This window comes from Tripterygium wilfordii, chromosome 1, assembly GCF_013401445.1.
Source record: "Tripterygium wilfordii isolate XIE 37 chromosome 1, ASM1340144v1, whole genome shotgun sequence".
Taxonomy (NCBI): Eukaryota; Viridiplantae; Streptophyta; class Magnoliopsida; order Celastrales; family Celastraceae; genus Tripterygium; species Tripterygium wilfordii.
The window spans coordinates 6,989,154-7,017,142 of NC_052232.1; the positions used below are offsets into that span (position 1 = coordinate 6,989,154).

A 27,989-nucleotide genomic window follows, 5' to 3' on the forward strand; every position below is an offset into this window, starting at 1 on the left:
CAGACAGTCACAAACGGGTGGCAGGGGTCTGCTGTAGTAAAAACTACAGCAGATCCCGCTGTAAGTAATTTGGATCCCAAAAATTTTTTATTTTATTTTGAAAAAATTATAAATGTGTAGTTTATGATCTAACGAATCCAACGATATATTTTTTGTTAGAAACAAAAATCAAATTCATCGTGATCCAGACACCGAATGTTTTGAGTTTATATCCGACGGTCTAAAATTGTTAAGCATTTTTCATATAGCATATGATTTTTGTTTTGAACAAAAAATATATCGTTGGATTCGTTAAACCATAAACTACACATCTATAATTTTTTTAAAATAAAATAAAAAAAATTTTCATCTCAAATTGTTATTATAGCGGGCATGCTGTAATTTTTTTACAACAGAGCCCGGCACCCGTCACCCGTCACAAACGGGTCTAGTAAAATTGAACCCACGTAAGAGCACTCGCATCACAGAAAAATTAATGACGTGTCATTGACAGGTGGTATTTAAAATAATTATGACTGTAATATTGGGAAAAAACTCAGGTTGATGATGTATCCGCCACTCTCCCGCTGACGGCTCACCTCAAACAGTCGAACGCCACTCCATTCCTCGAAATACCAAAATGACCTCCGCGAACCACCCAGCCCCGTTGTCGGAGTCCGACTCCGATTCCGACCACGGAGACTCCCAACTTCTCCATCATAACGACCTCACCGACTCTATCTTCAAGTCCTACTTCGAATCAACCAGTCAATCAAAATCATCCTCATCAATTAACTCCTTTGATCTCTCGAAAATCCAGTCATTTCTCACATCCTCCTCCTCCGGCGCTTTATCGTGCCTCATATGCCTCGAGCGCATCCGCCTCTCTGATCCAACCTGGTCTTGCACCTCCTCCTGCTACGCCGTCTTCCACCTCTTCTGCATCCAGTCCTGGGCACGCCAGTCCTCAGACCTCTCCGCCTCACGTGCTGCCACGCGTCTTCCTATCTCTCCTGACAAAGCTGCCGAGTCATCCATCTGGAATTGCCCCAAGTGCAGATCAGAGTATCCAAAATCGGGAATTCCCAAGACGTATTACTGCTTCTGCGGGAAGCTCGAGAATCCTCCCAGCGATAACCCATGGATATTGCCGCATTCTTGCGGCGAAATCTGCAGCCGTCCTCTCCGCCACAATTGCGGCCATTTCTGCTTGTTGCTTTGCCACCCGGGCCCCTGCCCGTCCTGCCCGAAATTAATCAAAGCTAAATGTTATTGTGGCTCCGTCGAAGATGTGAAGCGCTGCGGGTTCAAGGATTTCTCATGCAATAACGTTTGTTCTAAGACTTTGGACTGCAAGATTCACAGGTGCACGCAAATCTGCCATGATGGTCCATGCCCTCCGTGTTACGAGATGGGAGTTTATCGTTGTCGGTGCGGGAAGTCAAAGGAAGAGAGAGAGTGTTTTGAGAGGGATTACCGGTGTGAAAATTCATGCGAGAGATTGCTTGGGTGTGGAAAGCATTGGTGTGATACAGGGTGCCATAGAGGAGAGTGTGGAGAGTGCCCTCTTCAGGGGAAAAGGACGTGTCCTTGCGGTAAGAGATTCTATGAAGGGATGCCTTGTGATGTTCAGGTGCCCCTATGTGGCGCAACCTGTGATAAGTTACTCGGTTGTAGGCTGCATCAGTGCCCAGAGCGATGCCACCGTGGGCCATGTGTTGAGACTTGCAGGATAGTGGTAAGGAAGGCTTGCCGGTGTGGAGGCTTGAAGAAAGAGGTATACTTTTTTTTTCCCCGGGTATCAAGGATGTGCGGTTCTATTGTTTTTTAAATTGCATAAACCTGAGGCCTATGCATTGGTAAACAAATTCTTGTTTGGTCATAGGAAAAGAGGATTGTGATTTCATAGAATTAAACATATATGGAATTAAAAAGAGAGAGAGGGGCACAGAGTTAAAAACATAAGAAGAAAGAAATTTTAGATGCTTGGTTTTTTGCGAGGGATGGATCTATGGATAGTGCGAGGATAGAGATGAGTGGAAGAATATGGGTTTAAAATAAGAGAGGAAAAAGAAATAACAATAAAACAAGAAACTCTCTTCATGGTTTTATGATGACATTTTTTTAAGAAAGCAAAAAAACTGGTTACTGATTTCTATGATAATCCATTTTTTTGCTGAACATGTTTGCAGTTTTTTCCCCTTAAAATAGACCAAAATATGCAAATCCCACATTGTGAGGAGTTCATTGCAGCATATTTCTGTCATTTTGTGCCATGATTGTGCTATGGTTAATATTTGAAATTGGAGAAGTTTCACTAAGTTGAGAATAGGTTCCTTGTCATCAAGATTTAGCATGTGAAAGGAAGTGTCAGAGAGTGAGAGATTGTGGCCGCCATGCTTGTAAACGTAAATGCTGTGATGGGGATTGCCCACCGTGCTCAGAGGTTTGTCTCAAAGTATCTGCTGGTTAACATTTTGCCATTCATATGAGAGTACATTTGGAATGAAGTATTTTCCTTTTTTCTCCCTAGATTTGTGACAAGAGGCTACGGTGTAAGAATCACAAATGCCCTTCTCCATGCCATCGGTATGGTTACCTCCTCCTTTTTTACTTACATTGGCTATATGCACTAGAGGGTTAGCTCTCCTTTAAATAGTAAAAGATGACATAAGTGTTTTATCATATTTGCAAACCCCATGGTTGGGTTTTCGAAATTACCTATCAGTTATATTTGTATTACAATTTTTTGTAAATAGTCCATTCTCCAATTTTGAAATGTACTTTTACAGCACAAGGTTAAGATTTGGTTTTTAAATAATAGGTCTGTAGACTATATCTTGCGTTTCCCAGACCGTGCCTCCATTGTATGAGGCTTGGGCATGTGAGTAGTTTAGTGTTGAACTTTTTATGTCTGTAATTGGCATATATGCATACAGTTGAAAATTGAAACCTTTGAAAGCTCTGGTCATTGAAGCTTAGAATATTTTAAATTATCTTCTAACTTGAATTTTCAAAATTTTCATATATAGGAATGACATATTGGTTGTTCTATTCTTTGTAGAGGCCCTTGTGCTCCTTGCCCAGTAATGGTGACGATTTCATGTGCATGTGGGCAAACACGCTTTGAGGTGAGATTTTGTTAGTGCATATCCGTTACTGGACATGAGCAAGACATGGCTTTGGATTATATTTTATTTTTGTTATTCTATTATCTATCTAGTGGTGTGTGCGTACACTGGGAGGAGAGTTTGTGTTAGTTAAAGACTGGAGACACTTCCCTGCAAGTAGTCTTAGAAGCACTAAATGGCTTGAATTACCTCGTTTTGTGTCTTTGGAGTTGGCTTGTGCATGGTATATATTGGTGGTTTTCTTATTGCACAATTTTTTTGTTTAGTTTCCCTGATTTGTTGGGTGTTTGCCTTTATCTTGTATAGTAGCTTTTCAGTTATGTTACAACACCATTTTGGCTTCTTTTCTTTTTCTTTTTTCTTTTTTTTATTGAAACCCATATTTATTATGGAAATTTACAGTAGGATTTGCTTGTAATTGTCGCAGAATCTTTTCTTTTTCATTCTAAGGCCAAGGGGAAAAGAGGCAACTTCTCCCTCCACTATTTTCTGGTTTCATGATGATATGTCACAGAGCTAGAACTATCTGTTAATTCCCTGTAGGTATCCAAAGTTGGATGGGATGGCTAAAAGAACGACTGTCATTTTAAAGGTACAACAACTTCCTTGCACAAGGCTCCCACAATAGTGGTGGCGTTGGGGAAGGGAAGATGTATGATCCTTGCATTGCAGTGAGACTGTTTCTTGGATTTAGATTTTTACCCCTAGGATCCGATAAAGCAACTTTACCACTTTTCCATTAGTCTCCCTTAATAATAACTTTCATGTATAGAAGGTACACAACTCCCATACATAAGGCTCTTGCGGTGGAGTTGGGCTTGTCATATATCAAACGAAAACTCTGTACCCAGTGATATTGGCAGCCATTGATTTTCCAAGAAGAATCCATTCATAAGTTAATGATTTTTAATATGGACTATCTGTTCTCTAAATGTATTGTTGGTCTAGTACTGCATGGAAGTGTAAAGTTCTAAAAAAATTTCCATTCAAAAGAATGTCAAGAAGGTACACAACTCCCATACATAAGGCTCTTGCAGTGGAGTTGGGCCTGTCATATATCAAACAAAACTTTGTACTCAATGATATTGGCAGCCATTGCTTTTCCAAGACAAATCCATTCATAAATTAATGATTTTTAATATGGACTATCCATTCTCTAAATGTATTGTTGGTCTAGTAATGCATGGAAGTGTGAAGTTCAGAAGTTGTAAAAAAATTTCCATTCAAAAGAATGTCAAGAAGTTTGATTATAGCATTTTTTTAATGGTCATTTATTCCTGGCTGGAACATCATTAGGATAATAGGATGTTCACCTGGTAGGGTGTTTTTTTGTACTCCTGTTCAGCTCTTATCTCCTCGTTGTGGAAGTTTTTGTGATAATTTGTCATTGCTTTTTCAGACCACTCAGAAATGTTCAAATCGCTTACTACTTCTTACATTTGTTTGATGTACATCATGTTGGTGAATCATCTGGCTGTTAGCCTGTTAATAGAATTCTTGCTTAGTTTAGACCTTTGTGGTTTATAATTTTTGCTTTATATTTTGATGTTTTTCTCGATTTATACACAGACTAGGTAGATGGGATTATGTGACTAATTATTTTTTGTTGCATTACTGATGTATTATTAGGTTCCTTGTGGTACTGAGATGGATCAAAAGCCTCCTAGATGCCGTAAACTATGTTCCATAACTCCTTTATGCAGGCATGCATCAACTTGCAAGGTATCCATGGTTGCTCGAATTTATAATCTTAACTCTTTGGTTCTCCAACCAAAACCCTTTCTTGGTTATCAACCTTTATCATTATGGATGTGTGAGTGCTTGGTGATAATTACTTAGCAAAGCCTTAATATTTATTTCTTGTGGAAAAAAATATAACTAGAAGTAAGTAGCCCATTGTTAGAGCTGCAGGGGTGCAACCTAGAGGTTTATTCAATTCTTAGAAATAGCGCTTTCACATATTATGTTGGGGTAAGACATTGCGTACATCCTGCTTGTCCCCAATCCCTCCCACTGTGGGAATTTTATATACGAGAGTTGTTTAACTTAACAGGCAAACATGTGGCATAGTGGTAGAGTTGCAAGGGTGCAACCTAGAGGTCACAGGTTCAATTCCTGAAAACAACATCTCCATATATTATGTAGGGGTGAGGTCTGTGCTGGTGTTGTTTACCCTTTTTATTTTTACTTCAAAATTGAAATCAGTGTGTTGCTAAAAGAATTTTAAGGATGATAGATCTTTCATTTTGGTTCAGCCACATAAATGCCACTATGGAGGCTGTCCCACCTGTCGGCTACTTTGTGAAGAAGAATACCCATGTGGCCACAATTGCAAATTAAGGTTTGCCTAGCTTTTATGTTGAACGTACGCTGTTTTTTTTTTTTTTTTTTTTGTCTCCTTCTTTCTTTTTTTGAAAATCCACCTCTTTGTTTATTTTGTTATTTTCTTGTTTTTGTGCTCCAGGTGTCATGGTCCGACGCCACCTCCAAATCCAGAATTTTCTGTGAAACCTAAGAAAAAGAAATTGAGTCATCAGACTGAAGGTACTCCTGGTTCTCCATGTCCTCCATGTCCAGAGCTTGTTTGGAGGCCATGTGTTGGTCGTCATATTGGATCAGAGAGAATGGTTAGTTCCGCTTATTAACGTATTTATCATTCAGAGCAGTACATGAACAATTAGGGTTTGCGGAATTGATCTAGCTGATCCCATAAAACCCTCCCGTAGTTTCTTCATTTCTTTCTTCTTGCCCAGATGGTGTGCTCAAATATAAAGCAGTTCTCCTGTGAAAATTTGTGTGGAAATCCTCTTCCTTGTGGCAACCACTATTGTACAAAAACTTGCCATGCACTCAGTAGTCCGTCTACAGCATCAACACAGCATAAAAGAAGTCAGTTATGTGAAGATTGTAATCTTAATTGCCAAAAGGTAACTCTTTCATTCCTTTTCTTTGGACTTTGAATCTTTTTCATTCGGACTTTTTTTATCAGCATAATTTTCATCTTTCACCATTTACTCCCATAATCTTTTGGGTTAGCAAACTTTCCACAATTTGGTGATTCATTTTTACTCTATGTTGTTTACTTGCTTCTGCAACTGCATGGGATTGTTAGATATAAAAAAAAATACGTTTTTTAATTCCTGCTTGACATTTGGTATGTTTATTCAGGAGAGGGAACCTCCTTGCCAACATCCTTGTCCCCAGCCTTGTCATCCAGGGGATTGTCACCCCTGCAAAGTTCTTGTAAAACGATCATGTCACTGTGGCTCAATGGTCCATGTTTTTGAATGCATATATTACAACACCTTGTCAAAAAAAGAACAGATGGTAGTTCGCTCCTGTGGTGGGCCCTGCCACAGGTAAATGATAGATTTTTCTATTCTTGCCTATCAGTTTTGTGTGGGGCCACCATTGGTTGTTTATTAAATTGATTTATTTAACTTAACAAAGTCTGAATTCAAGCTAAGCTATCTTTTTACTGGAGCTCTGCCATTTTTTCCCTTTTAAGTTAACCATGTCACGCATGATTTGGGTGTATTTGTGCATATGTGTATCTGCATTGCATGCAGAAAACAAGACTTTGCAAGTCATGTTATTTTTGTAAATATTTCTCCGTTTATATTCATGCTTCTTGTCTTTAGATTTGTTTGGTCAAAATGTCGCTTGGACTTTGTCACTAATATCGGTCATGTAAAGTAGTCCTCTAGTGTTCGTGATGAACAGGAAACCCAAATTAGAAAGGACAGCCCACTGAACAGTAACACGAACCATAGAACTATCACTTTAGATGTTCTACCTTTAAAGTTAAAATGTTCTCAAGTAATTAAACATAGGCTTTTGCAATGGAATGGGATATTTAGGCTTCATTAGAACTGCTACTCAGGTGAAATCAACTATTAATAAAATTAGACCGGAGAATAGATATTAAAACCTTGAATTCTTACTGTATCTGGAAAATACTGAAATACTGGAGTCCTGCTAGTAGAAAGTAAGGAATAAGTTGTCTGGTACTTTTTCGTAATTTGCTTGCAGAAGTCTTTAATAACAAATATTCTTTAACTAACCCGAGTTCAGACATGATAGGCATGACTCAGTACCAAATTTCAATTGGACTAAAGAACTCTGAATCTGGAAACTACAGAAATAGCCTTAACTAGATAGATAATTGTGAAATGGTGACACCTATTGATGAGTTTCAAACTAGTTTTGGAATTCTTCAGGATTGATTCTTTCATCAGTTTAAGTTTCACTGCACTTGTGGGAGAACGTGTGTTTGTTTGTTTGGCTTCCAGTATGTATTTTGCCATTTTTTCATTGGGTCACTCCAGTATGTATTTTGCCTTCTTTTTTTTCATTGGATCAATTGACAAAATAATTTCTTTCATATACCCTTAATGTCATGAAGATGGCAATGTGTATGTGTGATGATGTTTAAACTACTGAATCACTGATGTAGATTTTTGCTTAAGATTTAAAGAACCAGAAACCCGAACCCCAAGTTATTCCCAAAATTAGGAACCCTAGGACAGAAATTTCCCAATTCCTAGGTTTTTAAAGCTGAAACAGAACAACCAGCAAACAAGCACCGGGTTGATCCATTAATTTACAAGTTAGAACAGTAGTGCCCTGAATTTCTCTCAGATAGGGTCAGATAGTCTTCCCCTCTCAGCCTCTCACGAGCTTGTAAAGGAGTCTCTTGCAAATTATTGCTGTAAAAATTCAGTCCATCCATTGCTAAGGCAAGCAAGCCTTTAAATAGAAGTTACAACGAAATCCTAGCAATATTAGAAAACCTAAAAGCACATGGGCTTCATGGGCAAAGGCTTAAGTAAATAAAAGGGTATCTTCTTCTAAAAAGGATTCCTGACCAAAACGTAATTTTTTTTAAAAAAAAGTAAACATAAAACTGGCTACTGTCTTGCATCAATGTGTATGTTAGTGGAGCGTCATCCCAAGATACCCCAATAATCAGTCAGGTAATGTGCTTTAAAATTTTTGGAAGTTACAAGTTTGTTTAGGTCTTCCGCAATATATTTTTCAAGTGGCTTAAGGATTGTTTAGTTTTAGTTTTTTCCAAGTGCAATAGTGGCTTGTCCAAGGAGAGCATTGCGATTTACCCCTGACATGGATGTCATACTGGTGGTGCAGGAAGTTGCCCTATTGTACGCATTTATGCCCGGAGACATGTCACCCAGGCGAATGCTCTTCACCCGACAAGTGCCGCAAAAAAGTAAGTGTGTTATATGATCAATAACTACTGGAGAAAATTGTTTCATTTATTAATTATATGAGTTCTATATAGGTATATGAGTTCAATTGTTGTCCTGCCTCTCATGCTATGTTCATCAATCATCTGATTAACTTTTTCGTGTTGCCTTTATTCTTGGGCAAGGTAACCATCCGTTGCAAATGCCAAACCTTGAAAAAGGAGCAGCTCTGTCAGGATGTTCAAGCAACCTATCGTAGGGCTGGTTGTGATCCCAAGGATGTGTCTAAGAATCAGTTTGGAATTGGACTTCTTCCTTGCAATTCTGACTGTAAGAGTAAAGTACAGGTGGTTGATCCAGAACTGAACCTGCGAAGGTCTAAACCATTGGAGGTATTTATTTTTTGCCATGGACTATTATCTCTCTCTTCATCATTGGGATTTAGCATATGGCACATAGTGGTAAGCCAAACCTTTCCGAAGTAGCCAAACATAATGCCTTCTCTCCTCTCCTCCTACTATTAACCCCCCCCCCCCTTTTTCTCCTTCCTCAATTTTACACCTGCGCCAGTATTTAATTAAAATTGTAAGTGGTGGTTTTTGAAGTATTCATGGCTCATGGTTTGAACCAGTTTACCTTATGACTTCATTTCTGCACAGAACAGTTTCTTTATACTATAATCCTAAAGCCAAGGCTCGACATCCAACTTTTTTTGACTTGGTTGAGCCTATTATATACATCCACATGATGAAAAAAATCTTAATGTCATGTTCATGCTTTCACATTTTCCAGCGGAGGATTCAACTCGTGGATTATATGTTGACGACGTATTGTAGTTGAATTCTGTGTCATGTTTCCTTATTTTTTATTTGCCTAGTTAGGCTGGATATGTTTTGGGAGGAACCGAAGAAAGTTTTTTGAAGAAACTTGTGCATAAGTTTATTGTATGTGTATGTATATGCACATACATTTACATTTACCCAGTAGATGCATCCAAATATGTGTATTATAAATACTTGGCCCCTCTCCTCCATCGCCCTCCTCTCAGACATAATGTTAATATGATTTTGCTAACAAATGGGTGGTGGGCTCATTAGCCACTTTCTTGTTTTCTGGTTGTATATGCTTTCACGTTTGTCAACATAGTACGTTTGCCTTGAGTGAGCACCACATGGAAATTTAATACCAAACTTGGTGATTAAAGGAAAAGGAGTCTGATACTGAGAAGCATGTGCCCAAGCGTAGAAGGCGGCGTGAACGGTTTCAAGAACCCAAGCAGCTTACAAGATTTCAGGTATCGTATTTTGTCCAGCAAAAAGAAAAATGACTCTTGCTTGCCTTTTGTTGGTTGGTTTTATGAAAGCTGTCTGTTTTCGTCGAACAGAACATTGTTGCCACTGTGAAGCGACTGCTTCTGCTTTTTGCGATCCTGTTATTGCTTGTTGCAGTAGCATATTACGGTTATCACGGCCTCATGAAACTCTCAGACTGGATGAACGAAGTTGAAGAGCAACAACAGAGAAGGCGGCCCTTGCGAATCTAAACCATTCAGAACATTTTCATTTCTCGTCTTATTTTCCTTCATTTATTTTTGGCCAATGCGCCTTTTGATGTAAAGAAGCTACAAGTTAAACTCCAGTAGACACCAATTACTCCCTCACATTCATTTTTCTTAGGCAAGTTTATGATCAATTACTAAACATCTTGTAGAGATATCAGAGACTTTTCATTATGGTTCTCGCGTTAACATTACTCTATCCCTCCCTGAGCATTTGTACTTTAACAGAGCAAACTTATATTTGTTATTAAAATTGTTCAGCATTTTCATCATTTCTGTTAATATATCTATTATTTTCAATATGCTTTACTGAACTGGGTCATATATTGAAGCTCAAATCCTCGCAGAAAACAGCCATTGACAAAGCCTTTTTTTTTCCCGTCAAAATCTGTCTTATAATACGCGTTTCTCAGTAGAAAACGACAAACACGTGCATGACTTGGCGGCCATATATGTCGTTTTTACTTTATAGTTGGCCTCTAATTATTAAACACCTGGGCACAACATAAAGAGAGATAGATAGATAGGCATGGAAGTTTTTAGTCAAAATGGTGGATTTTGGGGGAACATTTGTGGTGGAGGGTGTAGCTCTACTCTATGCTTCAAATATTTGCTTTCAGAGTTATCTTTTGTCTTGTTAAACAAACTATAAAGGCATTGATTGCTTCTTAGTTGTAACGTCCAACACCCAACGACGACAAATAACAGCTTCACTTGACTGCCATTCAGAGTCAACGGGGCATGCATTAGAAAAATATTATGACCTATTTTTCTTGTTTTCTATTTTTGTTAAGTCCCACGTTGGTTGATATACTCAACCAAGAGTAGTTTATAAATTCAAGCTTACTCTTTTACATCCAACTAGGCCTTTTCCCTAGTTTGATGGGTTGGGCCTTGGCCCACTTACTTCTTAGGAAGAAACAAAGTCATACGGGTTCGATGTATCCACGAGAACCGGACAACCTCAAATATAAGACAATATATGGTTGGTATTTACAACAATTTTCTAGAAAGCTTTTTTTTTTTTTAAAGCTGTTTTAAATTTATTTTTTGTTTTTTGTGTTTTCTAAAATAAAAAATCAAACATGTTTTCAGAATTATTTTATGTTCTTCGAAAAGTAAACACAAAAAATATACAGAGAACAAACATATCAAATAAACTATGATGTTTCCAATCGTATCAAATAATTATATAAGTGCTTTTAATTATTAATAATTTATTATTATTCTAAGTTTTTGTTTGATTATTTTATAGTCTTCCAATACTTAGGGAAAAGAATCGAAATGGTTCCTCAACTTTGATAATTTGGTCTATTGAGCCCTTAAACTTCATTTTGAGTTAAACATACCCATGAACTATGATGAATGATGTTCGTTACTCATTCTCACATTTTGCATCCAATTCGTTGATTTGACAAGATTTTTCCGTTAAATGTCGTACATGTTGCCCGACATGGATGTCAAGTATCTTGCAAAAATGGTTCATTTAAGCCTCTATACATTGATAAAAATGGATCAAATAAGCGTTGAATGAAAAATGTGACGAAGGGGTAACGGACATCATTCATTATAGTTCATAAGCATGTTTGACCCAAAATAAAATTTAGGGCCTCTATCGACTCAATCATCGTAGTTCAGGAGTCAATTCGATTCTTTTCTCCCAATTGAGATTCTCTTAATAAAGAGGAATTGTTATTTTTTTTTTATAATTCTTTGGAGTTGATTTCAACTGCATTAAGTGAATATTTTATATAGTGAATTGTCAAATCAAATGCTTGATTAGAATATATCTATACTTCAAATAGTGGGTATCTTCAAAATCCTATTAGGTTTGAGAACTAATTTCAAAAAATTCAAAATTTCAACGTATTCATATTACTCTACCCTTTTATGTAACAAGATATAACAAACCCCACTTTAATTTTTGCTAACAAATTAATGTATTTTATAAATATTTATATTTATATAATTTAAATAGGAGGAACAAATGAGAAAACCGACAAAAAAAAGTTGGCCACCGGCCACAAAATTAATTTCAGTAAATGCAGCATTAATATATCAGGAATAACAATCACTAAATCAACCATTTAATGCTCTGCTTTATTGGCATTAAAGTAAGAGGCACCGCTTACTTAATATAATCTAGAATTGATTCTAAACACATTAAAGTCATGCTGATGCAGGATACTATGTTTGACCCCCTATACCTATACCTCTCTATTAAATGAAAACCTAACACTCAATTTTCAAACTCAAATTCACATCTAAAATCAAGTTTGGAAGAAAAAAAGAATCATTTTTTAATGGAGAATTTCCTAACCCAACATGCCTATCAAATACCTATTAGACTCGACGTTTGTGACAGCAAAGATTAGGTCAAAACTCGTGCAAGAAATAACGTCGAAATTGTTGGATGTTGGAGTTGAACTTACGACCTCCCACATTTACGACAATCAACTTCACTATCCGAATCAAGTTTGTTGAATAACTTTTGTAAGTATTGTGCAAAAATCTGAATGTTCATATGAATACATAAACAATAGGTACATATATGCAAATCCAACACTAACACTTGAAGAAAGTAAAATAAAGAATAACTTGCTATCAAGAATTATTGTTAGTGATCACAAAAATGCCAAAACCCTACACTACAAACTCAAATGTTAGGTGAAGAATCTCCTCTAATTTCTTTACATTCACCAAAAGAGGTATATGAATGTATACCCATATAAAAATCATCACCAAAAAGAAAGAATAAAAATTGGACTAAGAATTCAATTTGCTTTTTTTTTCAGTCTGAAACAATTGAGATTGTACCACTAGAGATGCTGCCATGGCTATTATGATCACATAGTGTCAATGCTCTCTCCAAATTAGCAACAATGTCAGACATGGTTGGCCTATCTTTCCCTTCCAAATTCACACAATGCATTGCAGTGTATGCCACCAGCTCCACCGCTTCCGCCTCGTTCAGCTCTGGTGGCCCAACCCTGCCATCGAATATCCTAACCAGCTCTCCGGCCATTATCGCTGGGACTGCAAAGTCCACCACACTAATTGGTGTTCCTCCATTTTCACCGCTCTTGAATATAGCTCTCTTGCCAGTCAAGAGTTCTAGCAATACAACTCCAAGTCCATACACATCGTTCTTTGCTGTTAACACATTTAGTCCATAGTACTCGGGATCAATGTAACCAACTGTTCCTGCTGCCTTCATTGGCCGGTTGTCGCTGTCTGATTCTGGCCCCATCAGTGATAATCCAAAATCAGATACTCTTGCTGTCCAGTTTGAATCAAGCAATATGTTGGAGGACTTGATATCTCTATGAATTATTGGAGGGACCGCATAATTGTGCAAGTATTCAATCCCTCTTGCAGCATCTAAAGCCACTTTGATCCTGATTTTCCATGAATTTATAACACTTGAGCTCTTTTCGACGTTGTTCTTGGCATGTAAATGATCATAGAGAGCTCCATTTTTCATGTAGTCGTAGACTAAGAGTCTCTCATCTCTCTCTTCACAATACCCAACAAGCCTCACCAAATGTTTGTGGTGAAGCCTTGACAGAAATGCCAATTCTGAATCAAATGCAGTCTCTTTCTCCTGGAATTTCTTCATTTTCTGACCCGTTTCGCCTCTTTTAATGGCTACTTCACGACCATCCAGCAACTTGCCTCTGTAAACAATGCCAAAGCTGCCTGCACCAATTTTGTTCTCTAAGGAGAAGTTATTGGTGGCAGCCGCAAGCACTCCGAATGTGAATTCCTCTGCTTTATCAGCATGCTTTGATGAAGTTCCACTTCTTTGACGCCTCATCGCTCTTGAACCCTGGCGCCTGATAGTAGAAGATCTTGAAATGGGGCTATTATTCGAGTTTGCTCCACCATTGGAGCCTGCTCTAGTGATTGTAGGTTGTACTGAATTATAAACCTTTTTGTTGCCAAAGCAAACTCCAGTATATAAACAGTAGATTATAGTACAAATACCAAAAAATGAACCTACTGATCCAACAATAGCAAATGCCAACAAGCCCCTTCTCAACCCCCTCGACGGGGGCGAAGGAGGCAGAGCTGTTGGAGGTGGTGGCACCAATGGTGGCGGCACCTGTTGCATTGAAACATTGAAATCACAAACCCTGCATATGTTACCAGAACCAGAACAGAGGTTCTCAGATTGGGAAAACAAACCGCAATCATTACAGGAAGATTGAATACAAGGCCCCGGAAGAGTTCGAGGCAATGGAAGCTCCGACACGTCAGGCCAACCTGGTCCCCAACACAATATTGACAAATTAGCAGTTGTTAATCCACAAATGAAATCAGACCCAGAAACAATGTTCTCGAAAGAAACCCGAGTTGTTAAATTCACACTGTAATCTCCATTTCCGCCCCAACAAACCACTGACCCGTTTGCAGTCCTGATTGCACAAGTATGGTTAGCTCCGAGTGCTAATTCTCTATACTCTAACTGAGCTTCGACCGGAATATCCAATTGGCCGGAGCTATTGTCGCCTTTACAGACTAAAAAGCCGGTTGAGTTCACCCCGCAAACATGTGAACCGCCCGCTTGAACACTCAACATTGACATGTTTCCAAATTCGGACTCAATCCGACTCACAATCGGGTTACTACCCCAACAACGAATTGAGCCATTACCGGCGAGAATCCCACAAGAGAAACCAAACCCAGATGAAATTGACCCGAATTGAGTATCCCCAAAAGGTCTAGTGTAACCGTTTCCGTCTCCGCCTCTCCAGCACGAGACAACGCCGGTGGTTGTCGTAGCGCAAACCTGATTGTCGCCGACGGAGAGATTGTTTAAGAAGATGGAGTCATTGTAGTAAATACGCTTCCGTTGAAAGGTAGAATTGGAGAGGTTCCAACAGAGAAGACTATAGCCACCGGACCTGAGACCGCAGAATATGGAGGCTCCACCGGAGATGGTGGAGAAAGAGACGTTTGGTTGGATTTGAACGGAGACGTTAAGACCACGGCGGTAGCATTGAATGTGTTGCGTAGACTGGGAGGCTACGACGCCGCAGACGGTGGCTGAGGCGTAACTGACGGCGAGGGTCGATCCAGAGCCCAAGGCATGGGCTAACTGGATGTTTACGGTAAGGAAATGGACGGTCACGACGATGACAGCGATTACGGAGACGGTGATTGGAAATGGTGAAGGTAATTTCGTCATCTAATTGGATTGTGAATGACGGCGGCAGCTCCCGAGTCGCTCAGCCTCATTGATATGACCGATTAGAATTTTCACAGAGAAACAGAGAGAGAGATAGTCCCAACGAGACCGGAAGCTATGAGAGTAGAGAGAGAGAGAGGCAGGGTTTACTTTTGTAGTTTTCAGCTTCAGCCTTCAAGACTGTTTTCTGTTTCTTATTTTCTAAAATTAAAAACAGAAAAAGTTTTTTTCTTTTCTATTTTTAAATTATTTTAGCTCTTTTCTTATTTTCTAAAATAAGAAACCAAATAAGTTTTCGAAATTATTTTCCATTTTTTGAAAAATAAAACAAAAAAATGCATGAAAAACAAGTATACCAAAAAAGACTCTAAATTTTTTCAGAATGTGTTTGTAAAGAGTTCAAATTTTTTACCATAAATAGGGGAAAATGTAATTATGATTTTCCTTAAATTCATCGTTTGAAATATAAATTTTTTTTTTTGAAGGTTTGACATATGATTGTTTGGTGCGATTTGCATTTTTTGTATATTTGGTAGTTACTATCAAAGAAAGATTTGCATTTTTTGTATATTTGGTAGTTACTATCAAAGAAAGATATGAAATTGAATTTCGATGATATCGCATTTTTTAAGGCATGAAATTTATAACATATCTTATTAGAAGATTATGTATATATCATGTTTTTATAATCATCAACCGAGCATTTATCCCAAAAGATATATCATGGTTTTCATATATATATATTTCAAGAAAAGGAAAATTTATCCAAGGATGAATAATTGGATTTTCCATTGTATCTATGAAGAAATTTTTTAAAAAAAAACAAAGATTTTTTGTGTTTAATAATTTACACGTTTATGAAAGAAAAAAATCATAAGTTCTTTTCTTTTAAAGTGTATGCCAAGTAAACAACATATTACATTTAAAAATCACATAAATATCATCAAAAGCTTTCATTGCAATCCACAATGAATCTTTTGGATTCATCGGTTCTAACAAAATGTTATACTAATAATTAATTAACCTACAAAAACCTCTTAACATATCGAGTTTGAAATCGATCGTATTAATAGACAATTTTCATTATTTATAACAAGTTTTATTTATTTATATATAAATATTTTGAAGACATAGAAGACGATTGAACCCTTGTTGCCAAGGCCAAGGGGGAAGTAGACTATCCTTGCAACTCCAACTTATAACAATTCATGTAATATAGAGAATTAATTTGTTGAGAGAAGAAAATCCATTAAGAAACATATTTCATAAATTATTATAATTATAAAAAGAAGGAATCTATTTCAAAATAAAAACTTACCATCATCATCATTCGAGTCATTTTCACTACGTGTATTCGTTTTCGCCATTCATTTCTAATTATGATTAAGTTATCATCTACTTTTATTGAATTCATATTCTTTCTTACTATTTCAAGTAATGTCTTTTTAGTTCTTTCTCTTTAGTTTCTACTATCTTCTGCACAAATTTCTTCGATTTTCCTCATTGTCGCATTGCTTTCTCTAAGTTTTGCATGTTCATACCTTTTTAACCAATTCTCCCACAATTTATCTTCAATTGATGTTACTCCTACTTTAAATATAATAACCTTATTTCTTATCTTATCTTCTCTCATGTGGTCACACATCGAACTAAACATTTCATTTCTGCTACATGTCTTTTTTGGATATGTTATCTCTTAATAGCTCACCATTCAGAACTATATATTTTTTTGCGGGTCGTATAGCTAACATGTAAAATTTTCCTTCAACCTAAAAGGAATCTTTCGGTCGCATAAAATCACGGATGCACTTCTCCATTTCATACACCTGTTTTAATCATATCAGTTACATATTTACCAGTGTCTTCATCATTTTGGAAAATCGAGCCAAAATACTTAATCGTTTGTTACTTTTCTTTCACCTAATTCAATCGTTTGTTCATTCTCTTGTCTTCTCTCATTAAACTTGCATTTCATATAGTATCTTTTAATCCTACTTAATTTAAATCCTTTAGACTAAGGCTTGCCTCCACATCTTGAGTTATATTATCTCATTCACTAGATGTATGCATCCACAAATAACATGAACCAAGGTACCTCGCCTATCTTGGATATGTTGTGTGAGTTCATTAATTACTATAACAAATAGAAGTGAACTTAGTGCCGACCCCTAATGCAAAACTATTGTGATTGAGAAATTCTCATGTAACTCCTTCATTACTTTTAACACTAGTTACGACTTCTTCATACATATCATTTATTATAGTAATATAAATAATGGGGCCTCATATATCTTCTCTAAATCCCTATCACATTTTCTTTTAATCTCTTCAACATCTATTATTATGCCTATATCATTTATATTTATATCGATTCCAGTATACCATAATTTGTAATACGTATTTTCAATCACTCTAGATTTTTCACCCATTTAATCTGTTGTAGACACATTGTATTAACCATACGTCTAATCATGGTGTCAATTAGTTCAACTAATCAACATGTGACCCTATATTTCAAGCGTCAACTAGTTCAGCTAATCTAGTCATGGTTTGCACGCCATGAGACCCACAAGTTTTGAAGGGTTGGCGACTGTTGACTCAATAACGGCTGCGAGTAAGATGAACGTTTTTTCAAAAACAAAAAATAAAATCTAAAGCAACACGGAACTTTAAAATTAAACATGACAAGTGTGCACTATTATTTCATATTTATTTTAAATTACTTTTACACATAAATTGTCCTCAACAACAAAACCTAAATTTGAGGAATAGAAGATGTATATATTTGGTCAAATAAAGATGGATTTTATGAGGTTAGAAAGAGAGAGATGAGGGAGGGATGGGGATGGTTTTTGTAATACTTGGTCAATGTTCTGAATTTCTATAGATTATTCAATATTTTTATTTTTACAATCTTTTTTTTTTAAATAGGGGGAGGGAGATTTGAATCATGGTCATCAAGGTGATTAACACCATTCTTATTCCTCCAACTATTGGCTCAGGTGTTTATTTTTACAAAAATAAAGAACGAATTTTTTTTTTCTAGAATATATATGATTTAGATTTAATTTGAATATATATGATTTAGATTTAATTTTGCCTCATTAATGCCAGGAAGGAAGGATAATATTAATCAGATTATCAGATTTGATTCAGTCAGTTTAATCCAAATAAGGATAATTGATTTTGCATGATTTTTGTTTGTGTTTGTGTGTTTATAGGTTTATATGAATTAATTTTTCGATCTCATTACTAGAGAACTTAATATTTATTAAATATTAAGGTTCGAGTTCTTCACACGCTAATAATAATAATATTACTAAAAATGGGATTCGTATAGGAAAAATTCATATGTTAAGTATTTGGCTTTATTCCGTCCCGAGGTTAGCTGAGGGGATTTTTTTGACATCAAAATCCGCAATCATTATCTTTCGAGATGTACACTGAATAAAGTTACGAGCCCGCGCAATAACATGCAAACTATCGTGCCAAATAAAAACATGATAAACTCTAGATACATAGGTTATTCTGTCCCACTAACATCAGACAATTACAAAACCTTTATTCCATGGAGAGGCATCAAAAAACGGCTGGAAATGAGAGCCAAACACAAGACCTTACTGCCACCTAGCAACTCTCTTTATTTTTTATTTTTTTTTTACATAGCCAAATCTGTTGAAATTTATTAACAATTGAAGCTTTAGAACTATCTTATAATTAGCACTTCATAAATGATTCACAATCTCTAGATAAGTCTATTTCAAATTTGAAAATATTGTAAATGGGATTCTTCAAAAAAAAAAAGAGGATGGATTCTAGGAAACGTAGTTAGAAAGAGATTGAAAGGGATATATGGGTCGTTAGGTGAGAAATTTTTGTGCGAGGGTCTGTCAGCCTGAGTTTAATTCCATATCGAATGTCTAAAGAGTAAATTTATATGATATCGTTTTCGGTTATCAAGAAAAATAGATATATGGGGTAGCTTCATTGCAAGAACTTTCTTTCATAACAAGGAACCTAATTTGGGTTGGACCATGACAAAAGACATTTTTGGCATGTTCGAAGACTTTGAGTTATGTGGAAAAGCAAGAAAGGAAAGTAGTGGCTAAATAAATAGGACTTGTCACGAAATTCCTCGGCACATTCGTTTGTTGTTCCTTTAAATTACATCTAGCCTTTGTGAGACAAACATTACGTGTGTTTTCTTTCATTTTTGGTATCTAGAAGTTGACATTTTCAAATTGATCGAAGGGTAGAAAGTAAAACAATTCGACCCTCCTAAATAGGTTATAATTTCTTTCAAATAATATATATTGATTTTCAATTCAATAAGTGGTCTTGCCATCCATATGGGCACTTTTTTTTTTTTGTTTGTGTTAGCCACAAATACAATATATAGTCTAATATCTCCAATCACTTTTTATATAGCTTTATGAATTACTAGTATATTATTAGGAGTTCTTTTTATTTCTACACGAGCTCGTTCATAGAATTATCATGTGATTACCAGTGCCGACTCCTTGGGGAGGTTAGCTAGGCAGTTGCCTAGGGCCTCTCATGGGAGGGGCCTCATTTTTTATTGAGTTGTAAGTTTTTTAGGTGTGTACAGTGTACTTGCCAATTAATATAAGAAAAAATATCCTAATATATTGCTATTTAAGAAAACAAGCTCATTAGTCCAAATACAAAATGACACGCCTCACATATATAAAAATTAAACAATGTAATTCATTGACCTAGAACTTTGATTGCAGTGTAACCCACTAGCAGAGTAGCAAATCAAATTCCAACCGTACAAGTGCGGGTCATAATTGTAAAAAACACCAATAAAAGCCAAGGTGTAAGAGAACCTGTTCCGCTGTTTGTCGTCTACTCGTCTTATTGTGAAGATAGATTGAACGGTTTGGCCATATTGTCTATTGAGAAAAAAAAATGACAGCTAAACTTGATCGCAACGATTTAATTAACAATTATGCACACCAAAAGGCTAGAGGAGTATCAACTTTTTCTTCTTAGATTTAGTTTAGCGTTATTTTGTTTCATTTGATGTAATAAATTTACAAGTTTAAGTTGCTTAATTTATTGGATATTGGTGATAATTTATGTGTATTCAAGAACTAATTATATTGCATTTTGGATTTATTAGACATACTGGATTTTAGATTTATAAAAAACAAATTATTTAAGGGGATGAGGGCCTCATTTTCTTAATTTATCTAGGGCCTCCAAAATGCTGGAGACGACCCTGGTGATTACCTAGCAACATGGTTTGGACATATAAAAACTTTAATTTTAGGCACCTTTAACGACTATGTATTGGACCATTCTATTAAATAATCCATCTTTTTAATCAAATAATATATCTGATGATATCAAAAATATAGTTTTGGACGTCATCACCATTTTTTTTATTAATTAAATAATATTTCTTTTCTTGAACATTACACCACCTTGTGTTTGTGAATCTAGCAACAAATTACACAATATATTTGTTTACATAACTAAATATGATAATCATGCTTCCAGAAATTCAGGTGTGTATCATATACTACATGACATAGAACAGAAAGGAAAAAAAGATTTCTTTCTTCTTTCGACATTTGAATTTTGAACCATCACTCGTGTGATAATTTAAAATTAGTTCTTTTTCATTGAGTTGACAAAAAGCGAATTAGAACAAATTAGGTGTCATTTAAATTTTGTTGTTAGGTATTTCATTTGTTGATTAATAAAAAAAATAGGGTGAAAAAAATATGAAAAAAATACAATTAAGAATGTGATATTTTTTTTTAATATATATGTGTGTGTTATAGTCTAGGGAGTTAGGGAGACATGACATGACAGTCTAGGGTCTAGGAGAGGAGGATTCAAAATAAGGGGGTTCAAATATCCAAATCATTCGTTCAATAGCTTATACACAAAATGTGTACTTTTTATGTATTTTTTTTAACCGAGAAGGCACCATAGATACAAGTTTGTGTTTTGTACATCCAATCAGGGGCGGAGGTATGGCTTGCCCCCCTTAGTTTTTTTTTTTTTGTTGAAAATTACCCTTATACTATCAAGAGTCTTTATTCTACTCAATCTTCGGCTATTTGACCTTGATATTGAGCATCTTCTTGGTAGGAATTGCAAGTCGACATTGGTGTGTATAAATGATGGGATCTATTGTCTAGTAATGGTGAAATCGGTAAAAGAGGAGAAGAGACAATTGTGGATTATGGTTACTATGTGGGTAAACTTATAAATTTTTCGTTTAAACTTATAATGTTTAAAAGTGGTGTAAAGTTAATATTTTAATGGTGTGTAAATAAAATTTCTCAATAATCTATCTGATGACACGAAAAATATAGTTTTGAATGTCATCACTATCTTTTTATTTTATTAATTAAATAATCTATCTTTGTTTGAACATCACACCACCTTGTGTTTGTGAATCTAGCTACAAATTACACAACATATTTGTTTAAAAAACTAAGTATGATAATCATGCTTCCAGAAATTCAGGTGTGTATCATATACTACATGACTTATGAAAAAACAAAAAAACAGAATGGAAAAAAGCTTTCTTTCTTCTTTCCACATTTGAACCATCACTCGTGTGATAATTTAAAATTAGTTCTTGTTCATTGAGTTGACAAAAAGCCAATTAGACCAAATTAGGTGTCATTAAAATTTTGTTGTTAGGTATTTCATTTTTCAATTCACATAAGGAGTGACATATATTTTGTTCAATAGCTTTACACATAAAATATTTACTTTTTATGTTTTTTTTTTCATCGAGAATGCACCATACAGGTTTGTTCATTATACATCTAATAAGAACATAAATTTTGACCGTCAAGCCCGCGTACACGAAAATTTTTCACATTATGACATGATAAGTTGGGCAAAAGTGTGACGCGTGGCCAAAATGGTATTTGCATCCAATGGGTGAACTTTGTGTATGTAATCAATGGAAGTGGTCAAAAAGTGGACAAGTTTTTGAACATGTATAAGTAATTGAATCATGATTAATATCTTGTTTGATTATTATCATTATAATAATAGTAATACGAAATGATTAAAGAAAACTAATTACGTTTCCATGGAAGGATTAGACCGACATGTCAGTGTCTGTTCATACTTGCAATAGTGAAAGACTGCTTCCAAAAATTATAATTACGACATGAGGGTCTCTCCAGCTGATTAAACTTGATACATACGAAGAAAATGATAAGGAGATATGGTGGTCACGCTTACCAATCAATACAAGTTTGAACATAACTTATATGTTCGAAATCTGAGTTCAAATACAAAATTTTTGTCCAGATAAAAACTGGGTCCGGATCCAAACACAGAAATATTATGTGATTTACTTCTCCGGATGCTAATCTGAATTAGATCATTGTCCGATTTAGTTGTCCGGGTTTAAACTAATCCGGATTTGAAATTAAGTACATCTGAAATTCAATTCGAGTTAGGGTTCGGACATATAAATATCTCATAAACACGTACTGTTGTCTGACCTATAACCGATTTTTTTTTTCATCCTTACTCTAGCCTCACAAAATTCAAAAAAAAAAATAATAAAGCACAAAATATTTTGTACAATCAAATGGGGTATTAGGTCAGACTAGTGTGAAAACTGCCTAAAGATAAGTAGACAACCCCACAAAAAGGGTCCTAGCACATGTATGTAAGTATAGTTTTTTTTTTATTATTATATAGAATGTAATTGTAGTTGTTTCATGACATTTAGACATTGACTATTATACCATTTATGGTGACTATTATTAATTCATTAAATAACTGCAAGTTTGCCTTTCTCTACAAAGAATTGAATAGACTGTAAACCCTAACGGACTTTGATGGCCACACAACTTTTTTTAAAACCAAGAAATCACTCAATGCAATCCCAACATGACCTTCGGATAGTTGAGTGACCATAAACCTTGGGCCATTAGAACAGCTCGCATCACGTTGACGATAAATAAGATTGGATCAAAACTCATGTAGGTAGAGGCTTAGAAGTGGGACAAGCCCACAAAACCATGATTCCACGAGAAAATATCATGGTTGGTTGGTTCGAACTCCCAATCTCGGGCACCATAAATAAACCCTATATCCAAAAAGATAATCAATTAAGTTATTGCCAAGCATCAAATAAAATCATGAAACAAAAGGTAGGGAGATATGTCACTACAAAGAATGAAAAAGACTGATCAAGCAAACACCCGACTTTGTTACCTTTTGTCAACAGAGTATATTATTATATATATCAGCTTCAGAGGCAGGCAGAGCTGGAAAAGGACTTGTTTGATAGCTTAAAGTGCCTAACATTTTTGTTGGACTGCTAACTAATCCTTAATTAATAGTAAAGCTTAACCATTATCCAGTTGACAAAGCTATCACCGACCATGGAAAGTCATTCGCACTCCTTTGTTGGCACCTGGCAGACAATTTCCACCTACTCATAATAAAGCTGTAGACAAAAGGAAGGAAACCATACCTTGTAACCCCAGAGCTGGAAAGGCAGCCAGACATTGCTGAGTCCTCAAGGTTTGAAGCCTCTTCAGTCTTTTTGCCAGCTTTCAGGTTGGTTCATGTGTTTGCACATCTAGCTGAAGTTAGGCAAATGGCGAAATCTGAACCATAAACAGGCATTTTTAACTTTTAACATTGAAGTAGAGAAAACACTGAAGACATGATAAATGAACATCAGAGCAGCTTAGGGATTTGCTCTGAACTCTTCTTTGACCTGTAAGATAATAATAATTTATATGAAAGATTTTCTACCAAATGCAAAGGAAGAAGTTAATCCATCAACTCTATAAAGAATGTCTAGGCTGAAGATCATTAGTGAACAAGTCGTTTTCAAGTTCGAGGGATACATAAAGATTCCAATTGCAATGTTACCATAAGAATCTGGACTTGACAAATTTACATACAAAAGTTCGCCCATCTAATAGACATAAGCAGCACAAAAATCCTTTTCTTCCAGAGATTTGCATTCCGGCAATCATCCGTCACGCAAATAAATGTTATACACAAAGTAGTGCTGCTTCTGAATGGAAATGATCTTTGACAATTATGAATGGATGCCATCACTGCATAGGGTTCTTTTATTCTAACGATGGCCAACTGGATGCGGGGATTCCCTGCTTTTGAAACCATTCAGGCATGTGGAACCTTTCATAAAGCAAAGGTCTGACATCGTTTTGCTGAGATAGATGCTTGAGAAGTGGAAGAAGAACATCCAGCAGCTGTCAAAACATGCAAAAGACAGGACGGTAAATGATAACCAAACACAATAGAAGAGTAGTAGGCATGCGAGCTTGAATAAGCTAGATGTCGATACCTGTGTATCGCGTGGTTGCCCTGCAGTGAAAGCAATACAAGGAATTCCATTAATTGGTTGCAGCAAGAAACTGAATGGATTGTTGTCAACTATGACTGTCCGACATAGATTTTTAGATAAGCAAGAGAGATCTTTCACATGCTCCCTATACTCCCTGTATTCATGCCAACAGAGTTTCACAAGCTTTATAACACATTTATCTTGAGCCAAAAGGAAGGGTCATGAACTTCACACTCCAATCATTGTAAGTAATTGGTTAAACATATAATGATCTACAATACTGAAAAACATAAGTCATACACCAAAATGAACAGCAAACTATGATGAGCACTTAGGAAACTTTACAACATGCCATCAACATATTATTCAACCTAGTTATCATTAAGTATGAAACTATGAACATGAAAATATCCATCCCCATGCTCATCCAAAAACATATATACGTGCTTTATTTCCTCTCCAACTTGAGCGAGCATTAGTCATAGTTCATCAACAGCATAGTAAAAAATTATTGCATTTTCTTTTAGTGCAGGCGACATGAATTTTATGTCTGGCACAATCCTTACTCGTTTTCTGCAGTTGAGAACTAAAGTTTTCAGACGACAGATCTACAAAGCTATGACATTATCCTCAAACAAGTTTGGAGAACAAAAGTGACGAAGACAGTTAACTCATCAAATCTATGCAGACTACAAAATAGTGTTTATTTTAATGGGACCATAAAAGACTTATTCAACCTCCACAAATAGTGAAATTCGAATTCGGAATAGATGTGGAAAGGCAAAAAGTAAGAAGTAATTCAAGGCAGAAGTAGAGAATAATATGGCGTAGGAGACGGCACATAAATCTTCAAGAATTTGCATTACCATGCACCAAACTCTAACCACAGACAGATAACGCGGATTATTACATTCCTGGCATGGAGGTGGCAGGCTTTCTTTGCAAATATTATATATAGCATATAGTACAATTATATGTGTGACCTGCAAAAAATAATATTTTTTATCATTAGGTTCATTGCATTCTATTAGGCCACCTTCCATCCACAGAATAACGACAAGTTACCGCTGCTCACATTAGACTAAGAACGAAATTGGGTCTTTGCAACAAGATAGGTTGGAAATTACTCTAGATAAATTGAATATTATTATCTCCCGAATAAATCTGCTTCAAGAATTGTGTAATTGGAATCCCAAGAATATGCCAATGCCACTTTGCTCACTTCAAAAGAAAAGCTATTCCAATTTGCAAGAATGCTTCCACTTCAGAATTACTTGGTACACATGAGAGACATGAACAAAATAAAATGTGGAAATTGTATCATATATGCTTAACTACTGCAACGAGGGTCATTTCCCTGAGATAAGTCTCATAAATTCTTGAATTAAGAAAATGTTATTAGCTTGCTAAACACCATGGTGTCATCTGAAAATCGCATATGCCATAATCAAACCATCCAGCAAAACAAATAGAAATTTTATTCTAATCACCATCTAAAAGAAGAAACAAAAAAGGGACAAACTAGAGGGCTGACTCAAGACAGCCTCCTCAGTCAAGCCAGCTCAAGGTGCATAAGCAATGATATTCAAACAATGTGCCAATAACAGAACCAGGTATATGCTTATGTGTTTAACTTGAATAAGCTAGGGTGACATATGCATATATAAGTAATAAAAAAAGTAACAACATATTGGAAAAGAGGGATCCAGGAAATAGTACTAACGTGCTAATTGTTGAAGGCCGATAAAGACGAAGCATAAATAGACTTTCCACATCTATTCTGTCAACAAGAGGTCTTGCATATCCTATCAGCACAAACAGGATAAACTTTTAAGCCAATGAGCAAGAAAATAATGGCAAATCACTAAGAAATAATAAACCTAGAAAAATTGTGAAGTAGCAAGCAAACCTTCAAGGCCAGCAGTAAACAGCACAAGATCTGCAAATTTACTAAGTTCCTTCAAAAATTCTTGCAATCCTGGACGCTCAAACACCGTAACGTAATTTATCTTAGGCTTTCCTTCACATTCCTTGAAATCCCAAAATACACAAATGAAAGAGTTTCTTTTATATGATTACTAAATGACCTATTAACAACGAATTGACTAATATTACAATTTTATAACAAACCTTCTCAGAAGATATGCATTCCAGCTCGAACCACGTCAATCCAGCCTCGGTGGCTTGATTGCGCAGAGCAGCTGGCAAACTTGATGTCTCGTATGCACATACTAAAGTTTCATCCAAATCAAGCACAACCTGTAGTTACATGTAACTCGACAATCAGCTTATGCAGTAAGCAATCATTGCAAACACCTTGCACAAGGCTTCCGCCACCAGTACGGTCGCAAAGGGGAGACTGACATAGCCTTGGCTCTGTTGTTGAAACTAGGAGGGCTAATTTTCTTTTGTTATTTTTTTTAATAGCTGTGAAAGGTTTAAATAGAAGGAAACAATAGAGAGACCAGAAAGAACTTGATGAAACCATTTGAATTATCATCTTACCGCTTCACTTCAAGAAGTAACTCAAGGTAACTAAGATTTAAGTGATTTAGCATCATGGTCTTGAACTCTTTTAACAAATAACCATATTCAGTGATGGACGCTGAGCCATTCTAAGGTTGATACACATATCTATACACCTATATGTCTATATATATCTACGTTCGATACAGTGTTTTCATAGAAACAAAAACATTGAGTGAAGTAAAAATTCTCAATTTTTCATGAAATTGAAGCATATAAGGTAATAAAAAGCTAAAATTTATTCCGATAAAATTGAATTCCATAGACAAATACATATCAGCGACCGTACCGTTAGTCTCTCGAGACGGTCGACGGCGACCGAGGGAGGAACGGCTGGGGAGACGTCAACGGTGGTGGCAGGATCGGTCTCCGGCAACTCGACGACGGGCAAGGGTTTGAAGGGCAGAGAAGAGGAGAGGAGAGTGTGATGGCCGAGAGCTCTGATGATTCTGAGGAAGATCTGGAAGAAGAATCCAAGCCAGTTCAACAGAGTCCTCAGAAGTTGCAGAGAGGGCCGAGTCGAGTAAACCTCGGCCTGAGTCAACTCGGCCATGGACAAGATAAAACGAAGTCGTTTGGTTAATTGTAGAGAGACGAGAGAGTCGCCGACCTCTGAAGAAAATAAAAACGAAGAATCAAAGCGGTGACGGTGGTGGCGGTGGTGGTGATAGATTCAACCACGTCCAAGTCCCCCGACAGAGTGATTGAAGAAGATATCGTAATACCACACACGCGCTGATTAGGTGAGTAGAGTTGTTTTCTTTTAATTAAATGAAAATAAAAATTAGATTAAAAAATTGACAAAAACAAAATTTAATATATTCAAAATTTTGTTTATTATTGTATGGCTAAACCAACTCTTAATACTCTCAAAATTGCGAGTGTTTCTTATTTCTATTCTTGAAATTGAAATTTTGCCTCAAATGTCCTTAAAGTTTCAAAAAGCTAATCATTTGTATTTCGAAATCGATTTTTCCATCAATGTTCGTCGAAACTTGAATAGCTGGCAATCGAAAGGCTCAGCTGGCAATTCCATGTCATTATTGTATCATCACTC

General features: G+C 36.1%; 3 protein-coding genes across 4 annotated transcripts; 1 reads left to right on the plus strand and 2 right to left on the minus strand.

The window, feature by feature from the left end:
- Positions 1-533: 533 nt before the first annotated feature.
- On the plus strand, positions 534-10,147 carry LOC120000999 (NF-X1-type zinc finger protein NFXL2). 2 transcript variants are annotated; one of them, XR_005468705.1, is made up of 13 exons: positions 534-1,756; positions 2,312-2,425; positions 2,513-2,568; positions 3,044-3,110; positions 4,740-4,832; positions 5,366-5,451; positions 5,575-5,737; positions 5,864-6,037; positions 6,279-6,469; positions 8,259-8,340; positions 8,503-8,709; positions 9,464-9,611; positions 9,702-9,760. XR_005468705.1 is itself a non-coding variant. In XM_038849211.1 (13 exons), exons 1-13 carry the CDS (start codon positions 620-622, stop codon positions 9,858-9,860), a joined length of 2,619 nt encoding a protein of 872 aa, XP_038705139.1. In that variant the 5' UTR covers positions 534-619; the 3' UTR covers positions 9,861-10,147. The 2 variants fall into 2 exon arrangements, 1 of the variants encoding a protein (XP_038705139.1); XM_038849211.1 differs by having other exon boundaries at positions 9,522-9,611; positions 9,702-10,147.
- A 2,391-nt stretch (positions 10,148-12,538) lies between these two features.
- Positions 12,539-15,222, minus strand: LOC120014747 (putative serine/threonine-protein kinase-like protein CCR3). Its single transcript, XM_038866828.1, has one exon. The coding sequence runs from the start codon at positions 15,064-15,066 to the stop codon at positions 12,667-12,669; it is 2,400 nt and encodes a 799-aa protein (XP_038722756.1). The 5' UTR covers positions 15,067-15,222; the 3' UTR covers positions 12,539-12,666.
- Positions 15,223-23,850: 8,628 nt separating this feature from the next.
- On the minus strand, positions 23,851-27,664 carry LOC120002851 (CTD nuclear envelope phosphatase 1 homolog). Its single transcript, XM_038851738.1, has 6 exons — positions 27,222-27,664; positions 26,537-26,665; positions 26,316-26,436; positions 26,130-26,211; positions 24,407-24,560; positions 23,851-24,311 (listed from the first exon to the last, which is right to left on the minus strand). Exons 1-6 carry the CDS (start codon positions 27,483-27,485, stop codon positions 24,171-24,173), a joined length of 891 nt encoding a protein of 296 aa, XP_038707666.1. The 5' UTR covers positions 27,486-27,664; the 3' UTR covers positions 23,851-24,170.
- Between the last annotated feature and the right edge of the window lie 325 nt (positions 27,665-27,989).

What these genes read in the sequence shown, in the direction of transcription:
- LOC120000999 (XM_038849211.1), top strand. Translation starts at nt 620, where the DNA reads ATGACCTCCGCGAACCACCCAGCCCCGTTGTCGGAGTCCGACTCCGAT. An exon ending in ATTGCCCACCGTGCTCAGAG is followed by an intron (nt 2,426 to 2,512) that starts GTTTGTCTCAAA and finishes TTTTCTCCCTAG; the next exon opens with ATTTGTGACAAGAGGCTACG. An exon ending in GGCATGCATCAACTTGCAAG is followed by an intron (nt 4,833 to 5,365) that starts GTATCCATGGTT and finishes ATTTTGGTTCAG; the next exon opens with CCACATAAATGCCACTATGG.
- LOC120014747 (XM_038866828.1), bottom strand. Translation starts at nt 15,066, where the DNA reads ATGACGAAATTACCTTCACCATTTCCAATCACCGTCTCCGTAATCGCT.
- LOC120002851 (XM_038851738.1), bottom strand. Translation starts at nt 27,485, where the DNA reads ATGGCCGAGTTGACTCAGGCCGAGGTTTACTCGACTCGGCCCTCTCTG. An exon ending in ACCGTCTCGAGAGACTAACG is followed by an intron (nt 26,666 to 27,221) that starts GTACGGTCGCTG and finishes ATGTAACTACAG; the next exon opens with GTTGTGCTTGATTTGGATGA. An exon ending in GTTTACTGCTGGCCTTGAAG is followed by an intron (nt 26,212 to 26,315) that starts GTTTGCTTGCTA and finishes TTGTGCTGATAG; the next exon opens with GATATGCAAGACCTCTTGTT.